Source organism: Colletotrichum phormii, assembly GCF_030913505.1.
Source record: "Colletotrichum phormii strain CBS 102054 chromosome Unknown BDP81scaffold_34, whole genome shotgun sequence".
NCBI lineage: Eukaryota > Fungi > Ascomycota > Sordariomycetes > Glomerellales > Glomerellaceae > Colletotrichum > Colletotrichum phormii.
Genome location: NW_026851476.1, coordinates 80,635 through 99,135, shown reverse-complemented (window position 1 = coordinate 99,135; position 18,501 = coordinate 80,635). Strand labels below are relative to the sequence as shown.

General features: G+C 51.3%; 4 protein-coding genes across 4 annotated transcripts; 1 reads left to right on the top strand and 3 right to left on the bottom strand.

The window, feature by feature from the left end:
* Positions 1 to 804: 804 nt before the first annotated feature.
* On the bottom strand, positions 805 to 1,503 carry BDP81DRAFT_485359 (uncharacterized protein). Its single transcript, XM_060595156.1, has 2 exons — positions 1,471 to 1,503; positions 805 to 1,398 (listed from the first exon to the last, which is right to left on the bottom strand). Exon 2 carries the CDS (start codon positions 1,353 to 1,355, stop codon positions 813 to 815), a length of 543 nt encoding a protein of 180 aa, XP_060438585.1. The 5' UTR covers positions 1,356 to 1,398; positions 1,471 to 1,503; the 3' UTR covers positions 805 to 812.
* Positions 1,504 to 2,553: 1,050 nt separating this feature from the next.
* Positions 2,554 to 3,138, bottom strand: BDP81DRAFT_400084 (uncharacterized protein; the record flags this gene model as incomplete). The annotated part of the gene is made up of 1 exon (XM_060588643.1): positions 2,554 to 3,138. One exon carries the CDS (start codon positions 3,136 to 3,138, stop codon positions 2,554 to 2,556), a length of 585 nt encoding a protein of 194 aa, XP_060438584.1.
* A 2,699-nt stretch (positions 3,139 to 5,837) lies between these two features.
* On the top strand, positions 5,838 to 7,445 carry BDP81DRAFT_455150 (ankyrin repeat-containing domain protein; the record flags this gene model as incomplete). The annotated part of the gene is made up of 1 exon (XM_060593034.1): positions 5,838 to 7,445. One exon carries the CDS (start codon positions 5,838 to 5,840, stop codon positions 7,443 to 7,445), a length of 1,608 nt encoding a protein of 535 aa, XP_060438583.1.
* A 262-nt stretch (positions 7,446 to 7,707) lies between these two features.
* On the bottom strand, positions 7,708 to 11,480 carry BDP81DRAFT_485358 (uncharacterized protein; the record flags this gene model as incomplete). The annotated part of the gene is made up of 8 exons (XM_060595155.1): positions 7,708 to 7,884; positions 7,981 to 8,535; positions 8,634 to 9,270; positions 9,301 to 9,601; positions 9,692 to 10,566; positions 10,617 to 10,681; positions 10,763 to 11,023; positions 11,328 to 11,480. 8 exons carry the CDS (start codon positions 11,478 to 11,480, stop codon positions 7,708 to 7,710), a joined length of 3,024 nt encoding a protein of 1,007 aa, XP_060438582.1.
* Between the last annotated feature and the right edge of the window lie 7,021 nt (positions 11,481 to 18,501).

Below are 18,501 nucleotides of genomic sequence, written 5' to 3'. Positions count from 1 at the left end.
TCGTGCCAGGCTTCGTGCCGGCTCCTGGCGTGCCGGAAACGGGCAAAATAGAGTGTAATGGGGGCGAGGTCGCTAGATTCTAGTTAGGTGCACTATGGCCAACGGTAGAATCTCTCTCCATCTGGGATCTTGGCCTATATCCTGTATGCTTCTTGTCTGCTTGGTTGCCTCCTAGCTGTTGACTAACTTCGAACAGACTACATGTGGTCTCAACAAGGGTGCCTTGAATTATGCAATTATTCCAATCAGAGGCAAGAAGAGAACTCACTTTCTCCTTTCCCAGATGATTGCACTGATGATTCTTTTGGGTCAAGATAGATAAAACGATCAATGTTTACGATATGGGACATGGTTAAGATGGCACTTAGATTCCTCTTGTACCCACTGAAATTCCCCAAGTTTCAATGACACAGGGGGGCATGATAGCTTGGGTGGCGGAAATGGAGATGGTGGAATTGGCCTAGATACAGTGACGTGCCCTGGTTTGGACGGGGAGAGCCGCCCAAAGTAAACGCTGGACGAGAGCCTAGAAACATATGGACCCCCTGAGCCGAGCCCTGTATCCCCTGAAGCTTCCCTCGAGCGGACTCAGGTCTTCTCCAATGTCAACTTCCATTTTTGGAATGATGATTGCAATGACATGACGCTACATGCACTTACTTGTTTACACGTGAGATCTTTTTGGGGCCCATTTGATCACACAGCATGTTTAGAAGACCCTCATACGAAGACCGTAACGATCATGGCTGTACGAAAAAGCTTCGACGGATTTTCTTCTGATTATAATATGAAAAATGGTCTGCCCTTTGGCTTTAGGAGATGGGAAGAAGCTGGATGACAGTGCAACCCCAAAGGGGCCTTTGGCCCCAGCCATAGAAGCTCAAGAACGGGTCACCTCCATCTTCGCACACCATGAATGCGCCATTGAAGTCCGGACCCATTTCCCCGGGATAGTACACGCCCTTGTCGTTCAGAGTCAGACCTGGTGTACCGTCCTCGCACTTGAGTTCCACAGGTCTACCGCTCGGAACCATCGCAGACCCGCGCCAGGGCACCACCATGCCTGCAAAGGAGGACGAGTCGTTGTCGAAGTAAACGCCAATTGTGTTGTTACTGGCATAGAATGTAGATCCTTGACTCTCGGGTACCAGGATCACGGTGGCCTGGCACTCGTCGCCAGAGACGTAGCCGAGCTCAAAGCCCTGAACGATCGGGCCGTTGCCTGGTGTATCAGGGTAGAGCATGTTGGCCCATAGACGGAACCCATTGGTGTCATCGGTGCTCTTAGCAGAAATGGTTGCTGCTGTTGCAGCAACAGCAAGAATGGTCGTCTTGAGGATGGTCTGAATGATCATTGTACAAGTTATTGTCTTTGCCAAAATGTGAAAATACGAGTTCCTATGTCGGCATAAGAGTATTAGGGTTACAAAGCTTTCGTGAGTGTTTGGTTTACAGGGTGATTTGACTTGCCATCTGAAACCTCGTCTGATTTATACTGATTCTCTTTCACCTTCAGTCTTACTTCAACCCTTGTTGTAGTGCGATAATACAATGTCATCTCGGTCTTTCGTTTATAGGAACCCCGCACAAACATAGTGATATTACCAGGTTCTCGCCCACTAGTAGGATGACGGGCTTACGACAGCCCATTCGACTAGAAATCTGCCTACAAAAGTGCTCGCAAGAAAATCCTTCGGAAGGAAGTCCTGCAGTCGGGCGCTGGCCAAGGCTTACTTACATCGCTGGGCGCGATCTACCTCGTATCCTGAGAGACATATTACGTGCATACGCTGTAAGATCAGAATGCCTAAGCGAAGTCAAACAGAAGCGCAATTACCATACGATCTGGAACTCAAATACGAGGAATTGTGCACAGGAAAGCCATACGCCTTCTTGATGTCGGAGGAAGTGTTACGTACAGCTTCATGTCAGGACTGGAGAGTTGATTGTTTGGCGGTCTGATTCATCGAGCGGCAGGTTGGGATGGAAGGACTAGTGTCAGCTTGGAGTACAAGTCTCCGAAAACCATGATTAATGGCGATCGTCAACTCTCGCTCTACAATCATCCAGTCTCGTTTAACAAGTTCGAGTTGCTTGTAGACCGGCCTCACGTAAATGTTGTGGAATCATATCATAATACGTTAAGGTAGTGAAAATGCGAATCCTTGCTGATGTATCATGTTTATCCAAGCCCCTAGATGATCCGGACTACCTATCCGAAATTTTATGTAGTGCCAAATATTCCCTTTACGATGTTACGCAGAACCTACTGACTCTGTAGACTTGATCATTACCTTAAGTTACAATGTCTGACTAGATTTGGCTGAAAAGAAGTCTGTTTGCATTCAGCTCGTGGGGACCAGGCACCTCGTCGTCTTCCCCGAAATTTGTGTACAAGGCCAAAAACTCTGGAATCGTCTCAAAAATTTGCAAGCCGTCTTCCGCCGTGGATAGAGTGTATCTCCACATCCAAGGGTCTTCGTCACACTCGCGGCTATATACAATGCTGAAGTTGGCATCAGGCCCTATGCCTGGTGCCCAACCTCCTGCAATTTACCAGCAGTCAGGAAGATTCGCATGTCGTGTAAGATCCTCAGGCGTCATCACCCTTTCAGCGTGTGGGCAAAGGTACACTCGGCAGCCCCACCAGAAGGCCGGATGTGTCTCATTCCGGAAGACGGGCAGCCCGTAGCCCACAACACCATCAACGAGCCCGGCCGGCACGCGAAAGTCCTCGGGAATTGAAATGCTCTCCCGTACGTCCTCTCTAGACTTTCGTCTCAGATTCTCCTCGATAATGGATAGATACTCGCGGCGCGTAGCCTCACGCTCATCAGAGGTGCCCTCGTGATCTTGCATCACATACGTGCCGTCGAGGCCAATCTTCGGTGCCAGCTCATCGTAGCGCGTGAGAACCTTGATGGGCTCTGAAACGCCAAAATCTTGGAGGTTGGCGTCGAGGAGCGTGTTGAGGCCGTCTAGGCGGAGCTCTTCGACATCGTCGTCGTCTTCCAGGTCGTCAGGTACAGCGGCAGCAATGAATGGTACGTAAACTTCAAGAGCACGGCGGTTCTGTGCTGAGATGAAGGCGCAGTAAGCAGCCAACGAGGCTGCGATATCATCTAGAGACGAGGCCATTGTGGCAGATGAGAGAAAGGGTTTTGGGACTATGGCTAGACTTGGAAATTGGGGCCCCATAGGAACCCATGGGTATGTTACGGCCAGCTAGTCGTAGGGGTAGTTTGCAGAAGTTGAGGCTGCGGAACTGGTAACAGTAATCGTAGTCGTGGAATAGTTTCAAGGAAACTATGTCTGTCAATCGTAAGGTAAGGTAAGGCTTCGGTGATCAATCGTAGTCTTGTCAAGGTGATAGCTGAAAGCGGATGTTAAGCCTGATACGAAGTTAATTGCTGAAGAGCTATGGAAAGTCTGTCCTAGAGTCCGGCTCGAGTCCATCCTATATACAAGTCCTGGTCCTGAACATATCCCTTGTCAATGATCAGTCCCTCTGATCGGGTGAGCGCTCATTGTTCCTGTATGAGCGCTCATTACTTGGCATGATGATGATGATGATGATGTATTTAACGTCTGGTAACAAAAGGACGTGCCGGGCGCTATGCCGACATGGTCTATGCTAATATAAACTATGTTACAGGCTACCGTCTTCACCTAACGTTCCTGTTCAGGGACTCGGGCAAATTTCGGAAAAGAAATTGGTCTCCTCTATCCATTCGCATAGAAGAGAGGCTCCCTTAGCAGAACCTAACAAGAAATCAATGCTTGCTTTGGCCATACGTTGGCGGAGGTAGCGCGGTGTAGCCTTGCGTCCACGCTTGCAGAAGTAGAAATGGACTGGTGTCTTGGGTTTCCCACAGCTGCAGTTGAGCAACGCATCTTGTGGAGGCAATACTACTGTATTGGATCTGATGATGATGATGGGAAAAGCTGAGCGCTGGCTGGGCTGGATATCTGGGCAAGGTGTAGGTGGGGCAGCTCCGAGATGTGAAGGAGCTGCCTCACGTGACCCACCTGCACCTGCCACACATCTTGATGAGCGAATCTCTCGTGGTATGCTGCAAAGTCTCCATGATGGGATCTTGCTGCGTATAGCCTTCCTAGTAAGTGCCGAGGGAGGCGGAGTTCGGGCGGCTTGAGGTGAAGAATTATCTCGAGGTCGGCATATTGCCGAGGGCATTGGGACAGCCATTTTCTGGCAAAGGCTTGGAAGGTAGCTACTTTAGCTTGCCTTTCTAGGTGCGCTAATGAGGGCTGTGGTTATGATTTTGGGATTAGTTTGCAGGCTTCCTTGGCTAGAGCATCCGCTTCTTCATTTCCTGGTACTCCCGTGTGCCCAGGGCACCACCAAACATAAACCCTGCCGGGGGTTGTCCAGCTCTCTCTTTGTCTCCGAGTCCAGGAGGAAGAGAGCCTATTGAAGGCCCTAAATCTAGCCTGGCTGCTTCCTGTGCTCTGGGAGTATAGTCTAGCCGCGACTGCGAGGTTGTCGAGGCAGATGTGGACGTTATCTGCCATACGAGCCGTAGGAGCCCGGGTGGCTTCCATCAGGCCGTGATACGCAGCATGTGCCTCCGCGTCATACACCTCAGTTTAGGAGCCGAGTGGTTCGGATCCGCGGAAGATCTGCCGTGTAGCTTGGTACCTTACCCAGCCTGCCCCGGCGGAGGTGCTGCTGCCGTCCGACATCTGGGACCCGTCAGTATAGACAACAATGTCCCGCTTGGAGAAAGTTGCCATCCTGCCTGTAAAGGAGAGGGCCTGTTCTTCTTTGGTCTTATTAGGTTCGTAGCCGACCCTGGCGAGGGCTGTCTGCCAGTCCGCTAGTTGCTCCCAAGGGGGGAGTTCTAACGGATCGATGTATTCGGTATTTACTTGGCATGAGCGCTCATGGCCCCACCATGGTCGCTCATGTCTTATCTTATCATCACGTGACTTGTACCATAGTTCTTCCGTTCCGTGAGAGGGTGCCTAGTGTCCCTTATCTCCTGCATATGTGGTGTGTTGTAACCGCCGCGAGCCTGCGGGGCAGGCCCTGTTCTTGGTCATGCATGTTGGGTCGTAACACTAAGATGACCTAAGGGACAAAGGATATGTTCAGGATCAGGACTTGTATATAAGGATAGACTTAAGCTGGACTCTAGGACAGACTTTCCATAGCTCTTCAGCAATTAACTTCGTATCAGATCTTATGATCGCTTTCAGCTATCTTCCCTGAGAACCTCTTTGATAAGACTACGATTGATCACCGAAGCCTTCCCTTACCTTACGACTTACAGACATAGCTTCCCTGAAGCTATCCCCGACTACGAATACTGTTACCAGTTCCGCAGCCTCAACTTCTGCAAACATACCTCACTACGACTAGCTGGCCGTAACATACCTATAGGTCGTTCCAACCCTGACTATGGCGTCTAGCAAGTGGTAATAAGCAACAAATTAAGGGTGCCTTGAATTGATGAGAATGAAAGAGAGTGAAAGATCTTTGGACTGCAATGAGTGGACGCCTCTTCCTCGAAGAGTCAGTCTAACGTCCGATTGAACGATAATCAAACCCCTCAACTCCAGATTTTAGGCAGCTCATGTACTTAAACCGTAGTCTAGTCCGACCGGGATCATCGTGCGAATGTGAGTTGATAAAGTAGTCATAACAAAGTGGGGATTTACTAAAGGCGGCAGGGTGGGTCCCTAGGAATAAGCTTGTCAGCCCGGACAGGGATGTAACCGTCAAGTCTTCACTTTCGACCATAAGAGGCGAACCCCTCGACCACTTTTATTCTCCAACACCATCCTACGACCACGAAAACTACACGTCAGTCACCATGACTTCCTCGGGAGAGGCTCTACCACAGACTTACTACGACACTGTGGAGCCATATCTCAGGCACGGAAACAAACCAGGAGACAGACAGTACCTCGCAGACATCCTACAATCATGGAGTCCCGAGATCGACACAAACAATGATATCGGCTGGGCCCTTCACTACGCTATTTTTCAAGGAAATCACGCCGCTGTGCAAATGATAATCGACGCCGGCGCCAGTCCTAGCCTACGAGACCGCCAAGACCCCGGCTTAACACCACTTCTGGCGGCTTCGCAGTACGGCAGACTCCAGATGGCACAACTTTTCTGGGAACGGATTGGCCCTGAAGGGCGCTTGATGCCTAGCAAAAGACGAAAGTCCAGTCCTACCTGTTTGCAAATAGCTGCCAGAAACAATCATGCAGATATCACGGCCTACTTTCTGGGCGTATGGGACGGCTGGGGAGACGAGGATAAATACCTAGCCCTGCAAGACGCAGCATCAGCATGGTGTGATGACACCGCCGCTGTGCTCCTGGCTGATTTAGAAGGCCAGTACGGACCTGACACTATTCAAGATGCCCTGGAGAAGGCTGTTGGAAGTCGGATGATTCTTCCCGAGCACGAAACGAAACCAGATCCTAACGCCACTGACATGGCTCGGCAACAAAAGCTAGTTATTCGCCTCATTGACGCCGGTGCAGATCCAGACAGCAACAGCGCCCGTCTCAATCAGCCTCTTCTGATACATAGAGCTTCAGCATCTCCGGATCGCATTGGCGCACTAAAAGGACTGCTGGACAAAGGGGCAAATCCAAATCGTGTGGATTCCCAGGGCAAGACCGCTCTTCACCATGTTTTCCATTCATTCAAGAGAGGGAACGCCGAAGATGTCGCTCTGAAAACACTTCTCCAACACGGCGCTCTGGTCGAGGTGGTGGACGAGAACGGAGAGACGCCCCTCCACGTTGTTGCACAGGTTGCAAGCTGTGAGCAGCTGAAGCTCTGTCTATCACACTGCGATGCATCGGAAGCCGAGGGCACAAGACTACAGAATATCCACGGAGAAACGCTGCTTCATTACGCCGCGGTCGGTGGGCAGAGAGACACTGTCGAGTTCTTACTGGACTTTGGCCTAGACGTGAACGTGTCCAATACTAATGGGTGGACACCTCTATTGTGCTCCCTAGCGCTTGTCGTAGGGAAGAAAACATCAGAAATGTGCGAAACAGCCAGCTTCCTACTTCAGCATGGTGCCGCACCCACTGTTGTCACGGATGAGGGCTGGACCCCTCTTCACGCCTTGGCATCTTGGCCTGTTGCACACGACTCGACGGTCAGGTCGGATGTTGCCATTTTGGCGGAACGACTTATCTCGGGCGGTGCGCCTATGGGTCTGAAATCGAAGGTCATTCGCAGTCCCTCGACTACGTGGAAGATGCTGAGTGATGTTTGGGGGTTCCGGTTGGGTGACTTTGTAAAGAATGCGGCCGTCAATGTTCGAGATCTTGGCCAGGCGGATAGTACCACGCCACTGATGTGGGCGAGAAGAAGCAAAGCAACGGATGTGGTAGATGTTATTGCGGCTCATGTAGCACGGCAGCTTGACTGTCATCTACTGGCCTGATTCTACAAGTACCTACTTTACTCATCTAGAATCTCCAGAAGCGAAGAACAAAACTTCTTTGAAGTATCACGTTATTGTACAGGTAAGATAAATGATGTCCGCTTGAATGAATGCATGGCTTGAAACAACTAGCCAAAAAGGCCAAACATATGTAGGTTGGCCAAGAACATGGTCAAATATTCCTGTGTCGAAATACTTCAACATGAAGAAGAAAGAGCACATCTACGTGCCTCACAACTTCCCTCTCATATTTCCGATAGGTTTAAGCATCAGGATCTATAGGCCTGAAATTGTAACCGTAGTCGTTGATCAGAAAATTGACATCCTGCATGATGACGCCAAAGCCCGGATGAGCGCGTCCGCCACGTAGTAGTAGTCCCTGGTTGTCGGGGTTAAGGTCTTCGTTTCCATTGTTGTTGACCCTGGAGCCGCCCTGGTTCTGTCAGTCTGACAGTTCACGACAATTTGAAATATTCAAAGAAAGTGACAAAAGATTATGAAGAAAGCATCAGCAAGTTGGAAAGAGAAAGCTTACCGTGAAGATCAAGTCCAGTCCCCGTGTGGCCAGATAGCCATCATCAAACAACACCCGACCCCACTGCTGGAATCTCTCAAAAAAGACCATATCAAATTCAAACTGGTCAGTCGGCAGGTCCCTTTCGGACCCGACCCACCAAAGCTGGTCATCCGGACATGAGAAACCATCACGCTCGGAATTGGAACCCGTATTGTCCACACGCCACGCTTGTCCACTGCCTGGTACCTCATTCGATTCGTACCCGTGAAATACTCGGAGTGCCTGGACACCTACACGGGTGCGACCATCGACGTGGGCGACCCAATCGATGTCCTGGTTGACGTGAAAATGGAAGACGACCCAGCGCTCTTCTTCGTGTTCCCACTCGTCTCGAAATCTGTCAAAGTCGCTGCCCTCCGGTACACCGGGTGTGCGGCCGATCCAGTATGCTAATTCAAGCATAGGACCACCCTGGTTGTCGATGTGTTGCCAACGCGCGTAATGGAGGCTCAAGTCGCCGCTCAGGATACCCTCAAGGATTGTGGACATGTCAGGCTGACCGGTCTCGCCGTTCTGTAGCCATGTTATTTAACGGGATGTAAGTGTTGAGAGCTGTGCAAGAACAAATTAGTGTGCGTCCCCGAGAACACTGAAAGAGAGGAACAGCTTACGTTCTTGGAATTGCCTGCAACACCTCTCTCTGCGCGCTTTGCTGTAGGAATGAGCTCGCAGAACGTAGTTTCCGCCCTCCTAGCACGCCTCAGACCAGGCCCAGAAGCAGTCTGGTTAATGAAGACGTATCTTATTAGAGCATTAGGATCGATTTCGGGACGCTCGGCGTAATAATTTCTGATGTTGGTGGTCATAAGTTCCTCGTCATAGCCGCCCGCGAATAGATCATCGTAAACAAGACTCAAAGGTTCCAGGAGCGACTCAGTGGTGGTGAGCAAAAGAGCAGCAAATAAAATCATCCTGTCGAACCGGTCGGATTCGCAGTCTGTTGCTCTGCCATTCAAAAACCGGTAGTGTGCGGCCTCCGCCTGAAGATTGCGCTTGGTGATGGTGTTGCCGAACATGTTACCTTCTGACAGATGCAAGATCGTGGCAGAGCATGTAGGATTCTTCGCATAAGCCTCAAGAAGCAGCTGGAACTCCTTGTTCTGCTTGCCTCCAAAAGGATCATCGTCACCACGGGGTTTCAGCACCTGAGCAGGCTCGCAGCAATATGCTCTCGCGCCACCCATACAGTCGTTGTCTTGAGCCAAACCGCCAACCTCAGATGACAGCTTGATCTGGCCGCTGAGACAGCTGTCTTCGCAGATATCCGGCTGCTAGAACCTCGGTGGGTTGCCCTTGTCGACCCAGTCACACTTGTCGAAGGCCGCGGGCTTGGGCTCCTGACAGCAATAGTTCTTCGTTCCTGAAATACAAGGCTGCTCGCCTCCCCCGGCCATCTGCGACGAGAAGATCTTGTTAGGATAATCGCTTGGGCAGTCTTGGTCGCAGGTCGGCGATTCACCGACCCACTTGCACATGCCGTAGGAGGTGGTGGACGCCACGTCGGTGCAGCAAGCAGCCTGGTGAGAGAAGTTGCAGCCGACGCGGAGGGAGCCGACCTTGACCTTGCCACTCTCGCAGCCTGGCTCACAGACGCCGCTGTTCCTGTGACCACGCCAAGTACAAGTAGGCATCGGCTGGTCAGCAGGGCAGCACAGTTTGTCCATGCCACCATCGAGACAGTTCTCACTGGTAAGCATGATCTCCTCATGGCCGTCGCGCTGCACAGTCTTGAAACCTGCTGGGCAGTCTTGGTAACATCCTGACCATCGACATAGCTCTGCAACCTTGGGCGGTTGTTCCACGGGCTCAGCAGGAACAAATTTGGGCGGGTCCATCGCCTTGCGGCCAAGAGCTGATGTGAGAGAGATAATGGTGCTGTTGTCCTTGTTGTCCTGACTCATGGCCCAAACCATTACTCCTGGGATACACTGTCCGCGGATGATGTTTGCCTTGAGCCTCCATGTTGCCAAGTCGTCAAACGTTGTCCACTGGTCACCCCAAGACACAGACTTGACAGCCGCGTCTCGATGAAGCGTAGGTGAGAGATTGTTCTTGCTCACAATATCCGCGATCTCGGGGTGCAGAAGAACACCTGTCGTGCCTGAACACTCGCCCGCATTTCCTCCAGAGCTGACAACACATCCAGGAGTGTTACATCCAGCGTTTTGAAGAGTGAAGCTGCGGCTGTAAAAAAACATTCCAAAGGTGACCTTCTCCGGCGGGACATCGTTGCGCCATATCAGGTCAAGGGCATCCTGGATCTCGGTCATGTTGGTGTGAGAATCGGCGTAAGGACCAGTAAACTTATTGTGAATGTCCCAAGAGCCGTGAAGGTCGTAACTCATGACATTGAACCAGTCTACATGCTTCTGAAGTTCCTTGAGATCAAAGTGCTGCAGATACCAAAAGCTGGAAGAAAGAGTCAAGGAGACCAACTTCTTCTGGTCAAAGAAATGCATCCTCTGACCCAGCGACTTCATGAAGGTGACGAAGCTTTTGAAGTCGGCTTCTTTGCCGAAGCGATCATCGGCAGCCGGATACTCCCTATTGCTCATCAGTGCGAGTCCAAAGATTGCATGTGGATTGGAACTCACCAGTCAATGTCAATACCATCGAAACCATACTGGTTCATCATCTTAATGAGTGAGTCAATGAATGACTTGGTGGCAGTTGAAGAGGCGGCCATGTCGCTAAATGTCGATTATGTCGCCCCAGGGTCGTTGGAAGCCCATCCTCCAACAGCAATCCAGATCCTGATATCGGGCTGAATGAGCTTGATAGCACCAATTCTTTGCATGAATTCTGCCGTCTGAGTGTCGACAGCCTTGATTTCAAATGTCTTTGGGCCAATGGTCAAAAATGAAAATATGAGATCGGTGTAGTATCCGAATAGAATCTTTTCGGGCAGCATGTTATAGCATGGACGGTTTGTCGTGGACCAAGCCTCATAGTAGCCGATTACACGGGTAATAGGAGTATCGCTGACGCTGCATGATGGACGCTAGGAAGAATGGAGAATCATCAGCAAGTTGTTTACTAGATGGTTAGAATTTCTCGAGTGAGACGCTCTTAACTGACCTTGACAACTTCATCACCACAGAAGTCTTTCGTCGTACCGCAAAAGCCAAACTTGCTGCACAAACATTGAGGGGGCACGTCTCGGCTTTGCTCCATTTAGAGTCATCCCAACCTGGATTACAGTCGGCTTTGAAGTCGCAAGTGCTGACACAATCGGTGCTGGTAATTACCTAGTCAGCTGGAGCTCGTCACAAGTTACTCGACTCTGCGCATCGACGCAGTTCTACTAACCCACAAAAGTCCGGACCTGTACCGCAGTATCCAGATTTAGAACAGCATCCGATGGGACACAATTGCGTGGCGCTACATTCGGGGCCTTGTTGCAAAGAAACGTGAAAAAGAGTGACGAAAGAAAAGAGAAGAAGCAGTACTTTGGCCATAATGAAGGAGCCAACAAGAAACAATGACAGAAGTGTCAGTATAGGATAACCTGTGGAATCTTGGCGGCCTTGGTTGCGAGACGACTCAGCTTTAGATATCCCATCAATGAGTCGGCCAGACTCTGTCTCCTAGATACATCCTACATGCTGTTTCTCTTAGGCAACTATCAGGTGCGCATGCCAAGAAGTGCCAAATACAGGGACCGTGATCATCAAGCATCTGGCCCCTGCATCCTCGGTTCCCACTTCCAGGGTAACTGAAGGCCCAGATCATCAGAATGGGGATATCCAGACGACCATGGGAAATTTTAGAAAGCCCTTTCCATTGAAGACTGCTGATTGGTTGTTGCAAATTAGCGGCGGCCGCCCTTCAACTCATCGTTACAATTATTTGGGACTTTGGTTATTCAAAGTTCGGACGTCAGTTCCGCTTTGAGTTGCACATTAGGATCGCGCTAAGAATTGCGGAGGAAAGTAAGCAGTAAACTAATATGCATAAGCATGACGGGTGGATCGATCCACCTGCGATGTGGCCCGGCCCGTCCACAACATGAATCCTTCACACGCTTTCTCTTCAGCCTCTTCACATCATGTTGATTTTCATGTGGACACGCATTTTGCCTCATCAGGGATACATGAGCTTACCTGCCGCATCCGCCCAAGCGATTCAGGTTTTCTCGCCTCATCACGCCATGTCGATATCAGGAGCGATGCGTCTAATTTGCAAAAGTCGGTTCTGCGACGGTCTAGTCTCGGAGGCGCGGTCTTCGGCCGTTCATGTTGTATTCAGGTGGAACATGGGACTGTTCCAAAGTCCTTCATGCAAGTGGGCAGTGAAATTTGCCGAGAATGAGCTTCGACGAAGAATTTTGGGGCTCTTGTAAGCCATGGTCACATTGAACCCGAATTGAAGATGATTGTCTCGCCGTGATGGAACTTGAGGTCGTCGACTTTCTCGTCTCTCCATCATTCACTCTTTTCTCCTCACCACAGTCATTCGTTATTATCAGTGGGACAAAATGTCCTCCTCAAACTCACGTCGTTTCGCAAGCGCCATTCTTGCGCTAGGCTTCAGCTCGCTGGCTGTTGAAGCAAGGGGTATTCCTCAAATTCTCTGGCTGAGACAGACCACGACTGGCATCCAGCTTGCCGCCCAAGGCACACTTTCTGGCTGTTGGTTTGCGTGTACCACAGGTTAGTCACACAGGTATTCCTGGTATCGCGATCGGTAGCAATATCGTTGGGTTAATCTGGTGTTCTGTTGTTGTTCTTAAGGAGAGTATCTAAACGCGAAGGCTCGTGATATGGAAGGAGGGAGCTGAGGTGTGTCACGTGCCGAAGACACGTGACATAGCTCGGCTCCGTGTATACCTAGCGATTGCCGTTTGTTCCCACACTGGCAATCTTTTCTTTTGTGGAAGAAAAGGGTCTGTAGATATCTAGGCGACAATAAGACGTATTGATCGCGCACATGCGGTTCCTCCCAACCCCCATATCTCTAGCGCGTTCACTATGCTCTCTATCTTCCAGATACCCTCACCTTGCCTAGGTGCGTGTCACCCATCCCTCCATTTTGATCGTAATGGTATTTGTGGAAATAAGTCTCTCCAGGGCTTTGTTTGGCGACGCCTTGGTAAGTCCGTCTGCTGGATTATCACTGCCACGTATCCATCGTATCTCTGTAAGTTCTCGTCGCTCGTACGATTGCCGAAGCGCCATGATATCGACCATCAACCGCTTCTCCTGGGTGGTTCCGAGCTTGACAAGGCACTCGTATAGTGAGTATGAGTCGGTACATGCCACCGTGTGTATCTTTGGGTGGCCCAGTTTGTCCATGATCATCGCCAGTGTCGACGAGAGCGCGTATGCCATATCCACGCCCGCGACCATGCCGTAAACCTCGGAGGCAAGCACGCTGCGAGTCACACGCTTTGATTTGGTTGACGAGAAGTGGATAATGTTGGCGTCCAACGTAAAGTGGTCGTTGTCCAGGTCAGGGGTAGAGGTCTCGTTGCCTAATACAATAAGGAAGCCGAGTTGCGAAGTGAGGTCTTGGTTGTTGGCAAATGATCCATCAACAAAGACGAAGAGCTTGGACGTTGAGAGATCCAATGGGATAAAGGTGAGACCACGGTCAAGGGAATTCATCTGCCATTGTAGGCGCCGATTGAGATTCTCGATATCACCCTCGGTTGGGTCTTTGTGTTGAGCGGCTGCTGACATATCATAGCAGGCCTCTGGTTGGCAGATGGAGGCAATGTATGCTCCTCGAGCACGTTGTTGGACGTAGTCTTGCTGGGCCGTCGGCGACTTGCTGTCTATAAGTTGCAGCTTGCTGCCTTGTCCCTTTTGTCGAAGAACGAGGGATGTGCCTGTCATTGTGATGATGCCGCCATTAAAGATGAGGGGGTTATCATGAGTCAAGTGCTGCTTTGGTTTGGCAGTGAACTCTGCCTCCTGCAGCTCAGTATCCTCTCTAATGGAAAAGGGTTGAGTTGTGAGACCAATTGTGTCGTCAGTTTGCATTCCAATGAGAGCAAAGTCTGGATTAGTTGGCGATGAAAGGAGAAGACAAGGGTCGTATGTGGACGTATCCATCTGGAGAGCTTCTCTGTGGTGATGATGGTAGGTGGACCACCAATGGGTTCCTGCCTCTGCAATTCCATACAGGGGCTTTACAACCCTCATGATGGTGCCATTGGGGTATTGGTGGCGAATTTGCTGCGGCAAGTGCGCGTATATAGCGCGGTTAAGAGGTGAAGTCGATTGTACGTAGGCCTGAGTGATATCGCGGAGCCAGAGTACGTGGCGGTCGTTATGGAGCAAAGACGGCGCCAATGCGAGAATGAGACGCTGGCTAGCGCGTTGAATAGTGGGCGACTGTGTAAGTATCGTCAACTTTTCGTCGTCAGCGTAGCCCTGGACTACAAGTCGGGACTTCTCATAGGGCTGATCGGTGCCCTTGCCCTTGACTTCGTTGACCAGGCGCGATTTGAATATTCGGCTGGTATGTGCGATGGAATTGCGAGGTATGAATTCGAATACGCCGCGGCTGACCAGAGATTCGATCTCGGCTTTTGCCGAAGCTTCGAATGGCTCGCCGGGCGTAGTCAGCACGCCTTCCCTGCGTAGTTTGATCGCAAGGTCAAGGTCAGACTTCTCTTTAGCGGAGATAAAAGCAGTATCAGGGTCTTCATCGATATGGGCGTCGGTTTCTTGTAGAAAGGTACGTTCAGCAGATACGTAGTGCTTATAGGGGCGGCCGCGTTTACGCGGTAGCGGTAACGTAGTAGCTAGGAGTGACTTCCGTGGACCAATAGCTACGACGATGGTATCTTCTGTATGGTCTTCAGCGTTAGCGACATCGTCAGAGGGCTCTTCTCCAGGGGACGTATCGACGGGGGATTCGCCAGAGGGGTGGGGGGGACCAGTGGTGAGCTCAGCGACGGCGCCGGCGTCAGGTTCTGGCCCGTCGGTGACCTCCTCGTGATGGTATGGTTTAACCACTGTAGACCGGAAGGTCCGAGGTCCGTTGACATCAACCGTGAGGTCTTCGCCGTTGACAGTGAGCAGTGTGAACGGTCCAGTCCAGCCATCCCTTTCGCGCCAGACGCGGACTTGTGAGCCGATTGGAAGCGCCTTCTGCGCAGCCGTATCGGGGCCGTTGCGTGTCGCCAGTGCCTCGTTGACCTGCCTGGTCGCGTGGTATTTGCGAATAGCTTCGCTGGCCTTGCGCACTGCCGCAGCGCGTTGGACGATGTCTGGCGATGGGGGTGAGTCATCAGCCATACGCGGGTAAGCGCCGAAGACAAGTAAGGTTGGGACAATGCCCTGGGGACCGGCTGTGTCATTGATTGCCTTGAATGCTGCCTGCAAAGCTACGTCCTTTGGTAGCAACGGACAGTCTTTTGTGATGACTTCGTACGCTCGTCGGAGTACTGCATGGTATCTTTCCACTTTGCCAATGCTGTGGTGTGACTCCACGGGTACGATTTTGATTTCAATTGACATTGCGCGAGCCTCGCGGCGGAACTCTGCGGACGTAAAGTTGCGCCCAGCGTCTGCCACAATCCAGTCGGGAGGTCCTTGGTAGACATCGATCCAGCAAAGGCGCAAGGCTTCCCATGTTGTTTTGGCAGAGATGTCCTTCAGCCATCGGCCGGCGTTGAAGGCGGTTGCAGAGTCAATAATGTGGAGCACTGGTTTGCTGTCAAGGTACACGATGTCGGCGATGATTTCGTAGTTGAAGGCACCGTTGTCATGGTCGCAGAGGGAGAATCTGAAGCGGTTGGGCGACTTCCCGTTCATTTGACATTGGTGGCAGTACTTGACTAGGTGCTCAAGAGCTGACATTTCCACGTCATGGCCGGCTTCATGGAGAACTTTGTAGAGTCGCAGAACAGATGGGTGACCAAAACGGCGGTGAAGGCGCCGCAGCTCGATGCCGGTCAGGTGACAATGGGCGATGGTCTGCTCGGCGGCAGAAGGGCCAAGTAGCATAAATGGATGCCCCCATTTGCGAACAACAGGTACGACGACGTTACCCTGGATGAGTTGGTTAGTAAGGTTATTGAAATGGACGAAAAGCCGGTCCATATCTCTCAAGCAGAGGAGAAAAGGGGTGTTGACGGGCACCACGTGGAAGTCGATGGGTCCGAATGGTGTAGGGACCATGATAGTACCACTCGAGGCGATGGGATCACCACTACCGAAGCGAATGTTTGCTTCACCGGCCCGTGATGGGTCAATTCGTACGCTTGGGTATATGCGACGAAGGGCCAAGACTTGGAGGTGACCAGCCGTGGAGTGGCCGGCTGCTCCAGTATCCGGCAAGATACCTTGAAAGATGTCAGAGGAGTATCGGTCGAGTGTGAATTGATGGGCTGCCTCTCTAGCAGGTTCGCAAGGGTCGGCTTTGATCAATTGGTGACGGAACGACTGGTTCGCAAGGAAATAAGTAATGGTCTTTCCATTGAAGTCCGATTCGCCGAAGAATGTGGTACTGATGTGGAAGGTATCGTGGGTTGTGTGGTCTTCGTCAATAGTCGTGGTCTGGAGGTATTGACGAAGGTCCTCGTCTTCACTGTGATAAGGTTGATCATCATCGTCGTCAAAGGGCTCGTTGCCCTCATATTGCGTAAGGAAGCTGCTGTACGCAGCCAAGGAGTTGTCAGTTACGTATTGACTGTTCTCGAACTTGCCATATGCAACTTTTCGTTCCTCCTTTGTGTGCTTTGTCGACCAGCAACCGGGTTTCTTGCATATATAGCACTTGCGGTCAGAGGTGTATTTGCCTCGTGGAGGGCCGCTGCTGCCACGGCCGAATCTGTTGCTCCTGCCGTTGCCTTGGTAGGTACGGTCGACCCAATGCTGGTTATCGGTCTGGTTAGCAGCGTATTGTTGGTCGGGTCGTTGTTGGATCCTCAGTTCAGTGCTGATTGCAGCACGAAGCTGATGGACGACTCCTTCGAGCGTCAATGATGGGTTATACAAGCACAGCTTGCATTCGGGGACGTCTGCGCACGCGTTGAGAAGGGTAAGACGTAGAGCCTCGTCAGTATGGTACTCCCGGGGAAGGGCGTACTGAATTGTCGTCAGGCGGGTTATGAGGGCTTCCAACACTTGAAGCTTGGTCTTGCCTATGTTAGTTTGCTCCATGCGGTGAAAAGTGGTCGACTGCCACTCCATGAGGTAATTCTGGTGGCTTTCCTGCCCCTCGAAGTGCTGCCGGACCTTGTCGACCATGACAGTAAAGTCACGGGGGCCGTTGTTGCAAATTCGATGGAAGTAGAATGTTGCGGCCTTTCCGCGAAGCATCGTCGAGAAGGCAAGGCTAAGGTCGTGATGGGTCGATATACCCACTTTATCGCAGTTATCGCGGAAGATATTCAACTTCAGGTCAAATACATCGTACATTTCGCCGCTGAATTTCATGTCGTCAGTGGTTATCTTTGTGAGGTTAGCAAGTAGCTGTGGAAGCTGATTCTGGGCAGGGCGGGACGGGGGTTTCTCATGTAACCATTGCCGCTCCCGATGGAAGTCGTCGCTATGGGATTGCGGTTGGAAAGGGGTGCGCTGTGTGTGTTTCGGTTCTTTGGGAAGCTCGTGAGTCGGTAGGATGCCGGTAATGGGCGGAAGGTCGTTCTGAAAGCCGGTTCGGCCTTGCTGGAAGCGAGGCTGTTGTGATGAAGATGGACGAGGTATCGTTTGGTGAAGCAGTGATTGACGGGGAGAAAGATGAGGTGACGAACAGCGGCTCTTGCTCTTTTCTGTAAGCTCTCTGATACGGTCGTTCCTGGCAAGTTGCTTCTGGACCATCTGTTGGAGTTGTAAATCCAGTTCAGGGTCGAATTCCGGCTCCTTCTTGATATGTTGTCTTTGCTGCTCTTCGCGCATCTGGCGGCGTTGTTCAGGAGTGATATATCCTCGCTGGATATCTTTGAGGAACTCGTCATTGTTGTCAACTAGCTTGTCGAAGTATGAGGACTTGGCTCTCAGGCTCTCGACTTCATCGTCGGTCCAGGGATGGAAGTGTTCTTCTTCCAGGATCCCCACGAGGTTGGGAGCAATCTTCTGGTCCCTGTGTCCCTTGCTGATGTAGACGCCGTGATGGAGAAGGTGATCGCGGAGGATTCCCAAAGGTCTGGTATCAACGGCGTTGAAGAGGGCTTCGTCCCAGTCCGCGAAGTCCTTCTGGAACGCCTCCCAGAGCTCATGGCCCAAGAGGCCATCGTGGAGCCAAGTGGCGATCTTGTAGGCCATGTAGGAGCATATTGTTTTGCTGTCGCGCTCGTCAAGGAGGAGGGAGTTTTCTTGGTCGTAGATGCCCCAGTTGGCGTCATCGATGAAGCGGTAGAATCCATCGGGGACTGGAAGAACATCTGGTGATGACGATAATGGTGGTCGTTGCGCCATCTTGGTTGCTTATACTTTGGCGATAGTAATGTAATATGAGGCTTGTTGGATTCGGAGATAAAAACAAATAGACGCGTACTTCGCGTCTCGAGGTAGTAGGTGAAAG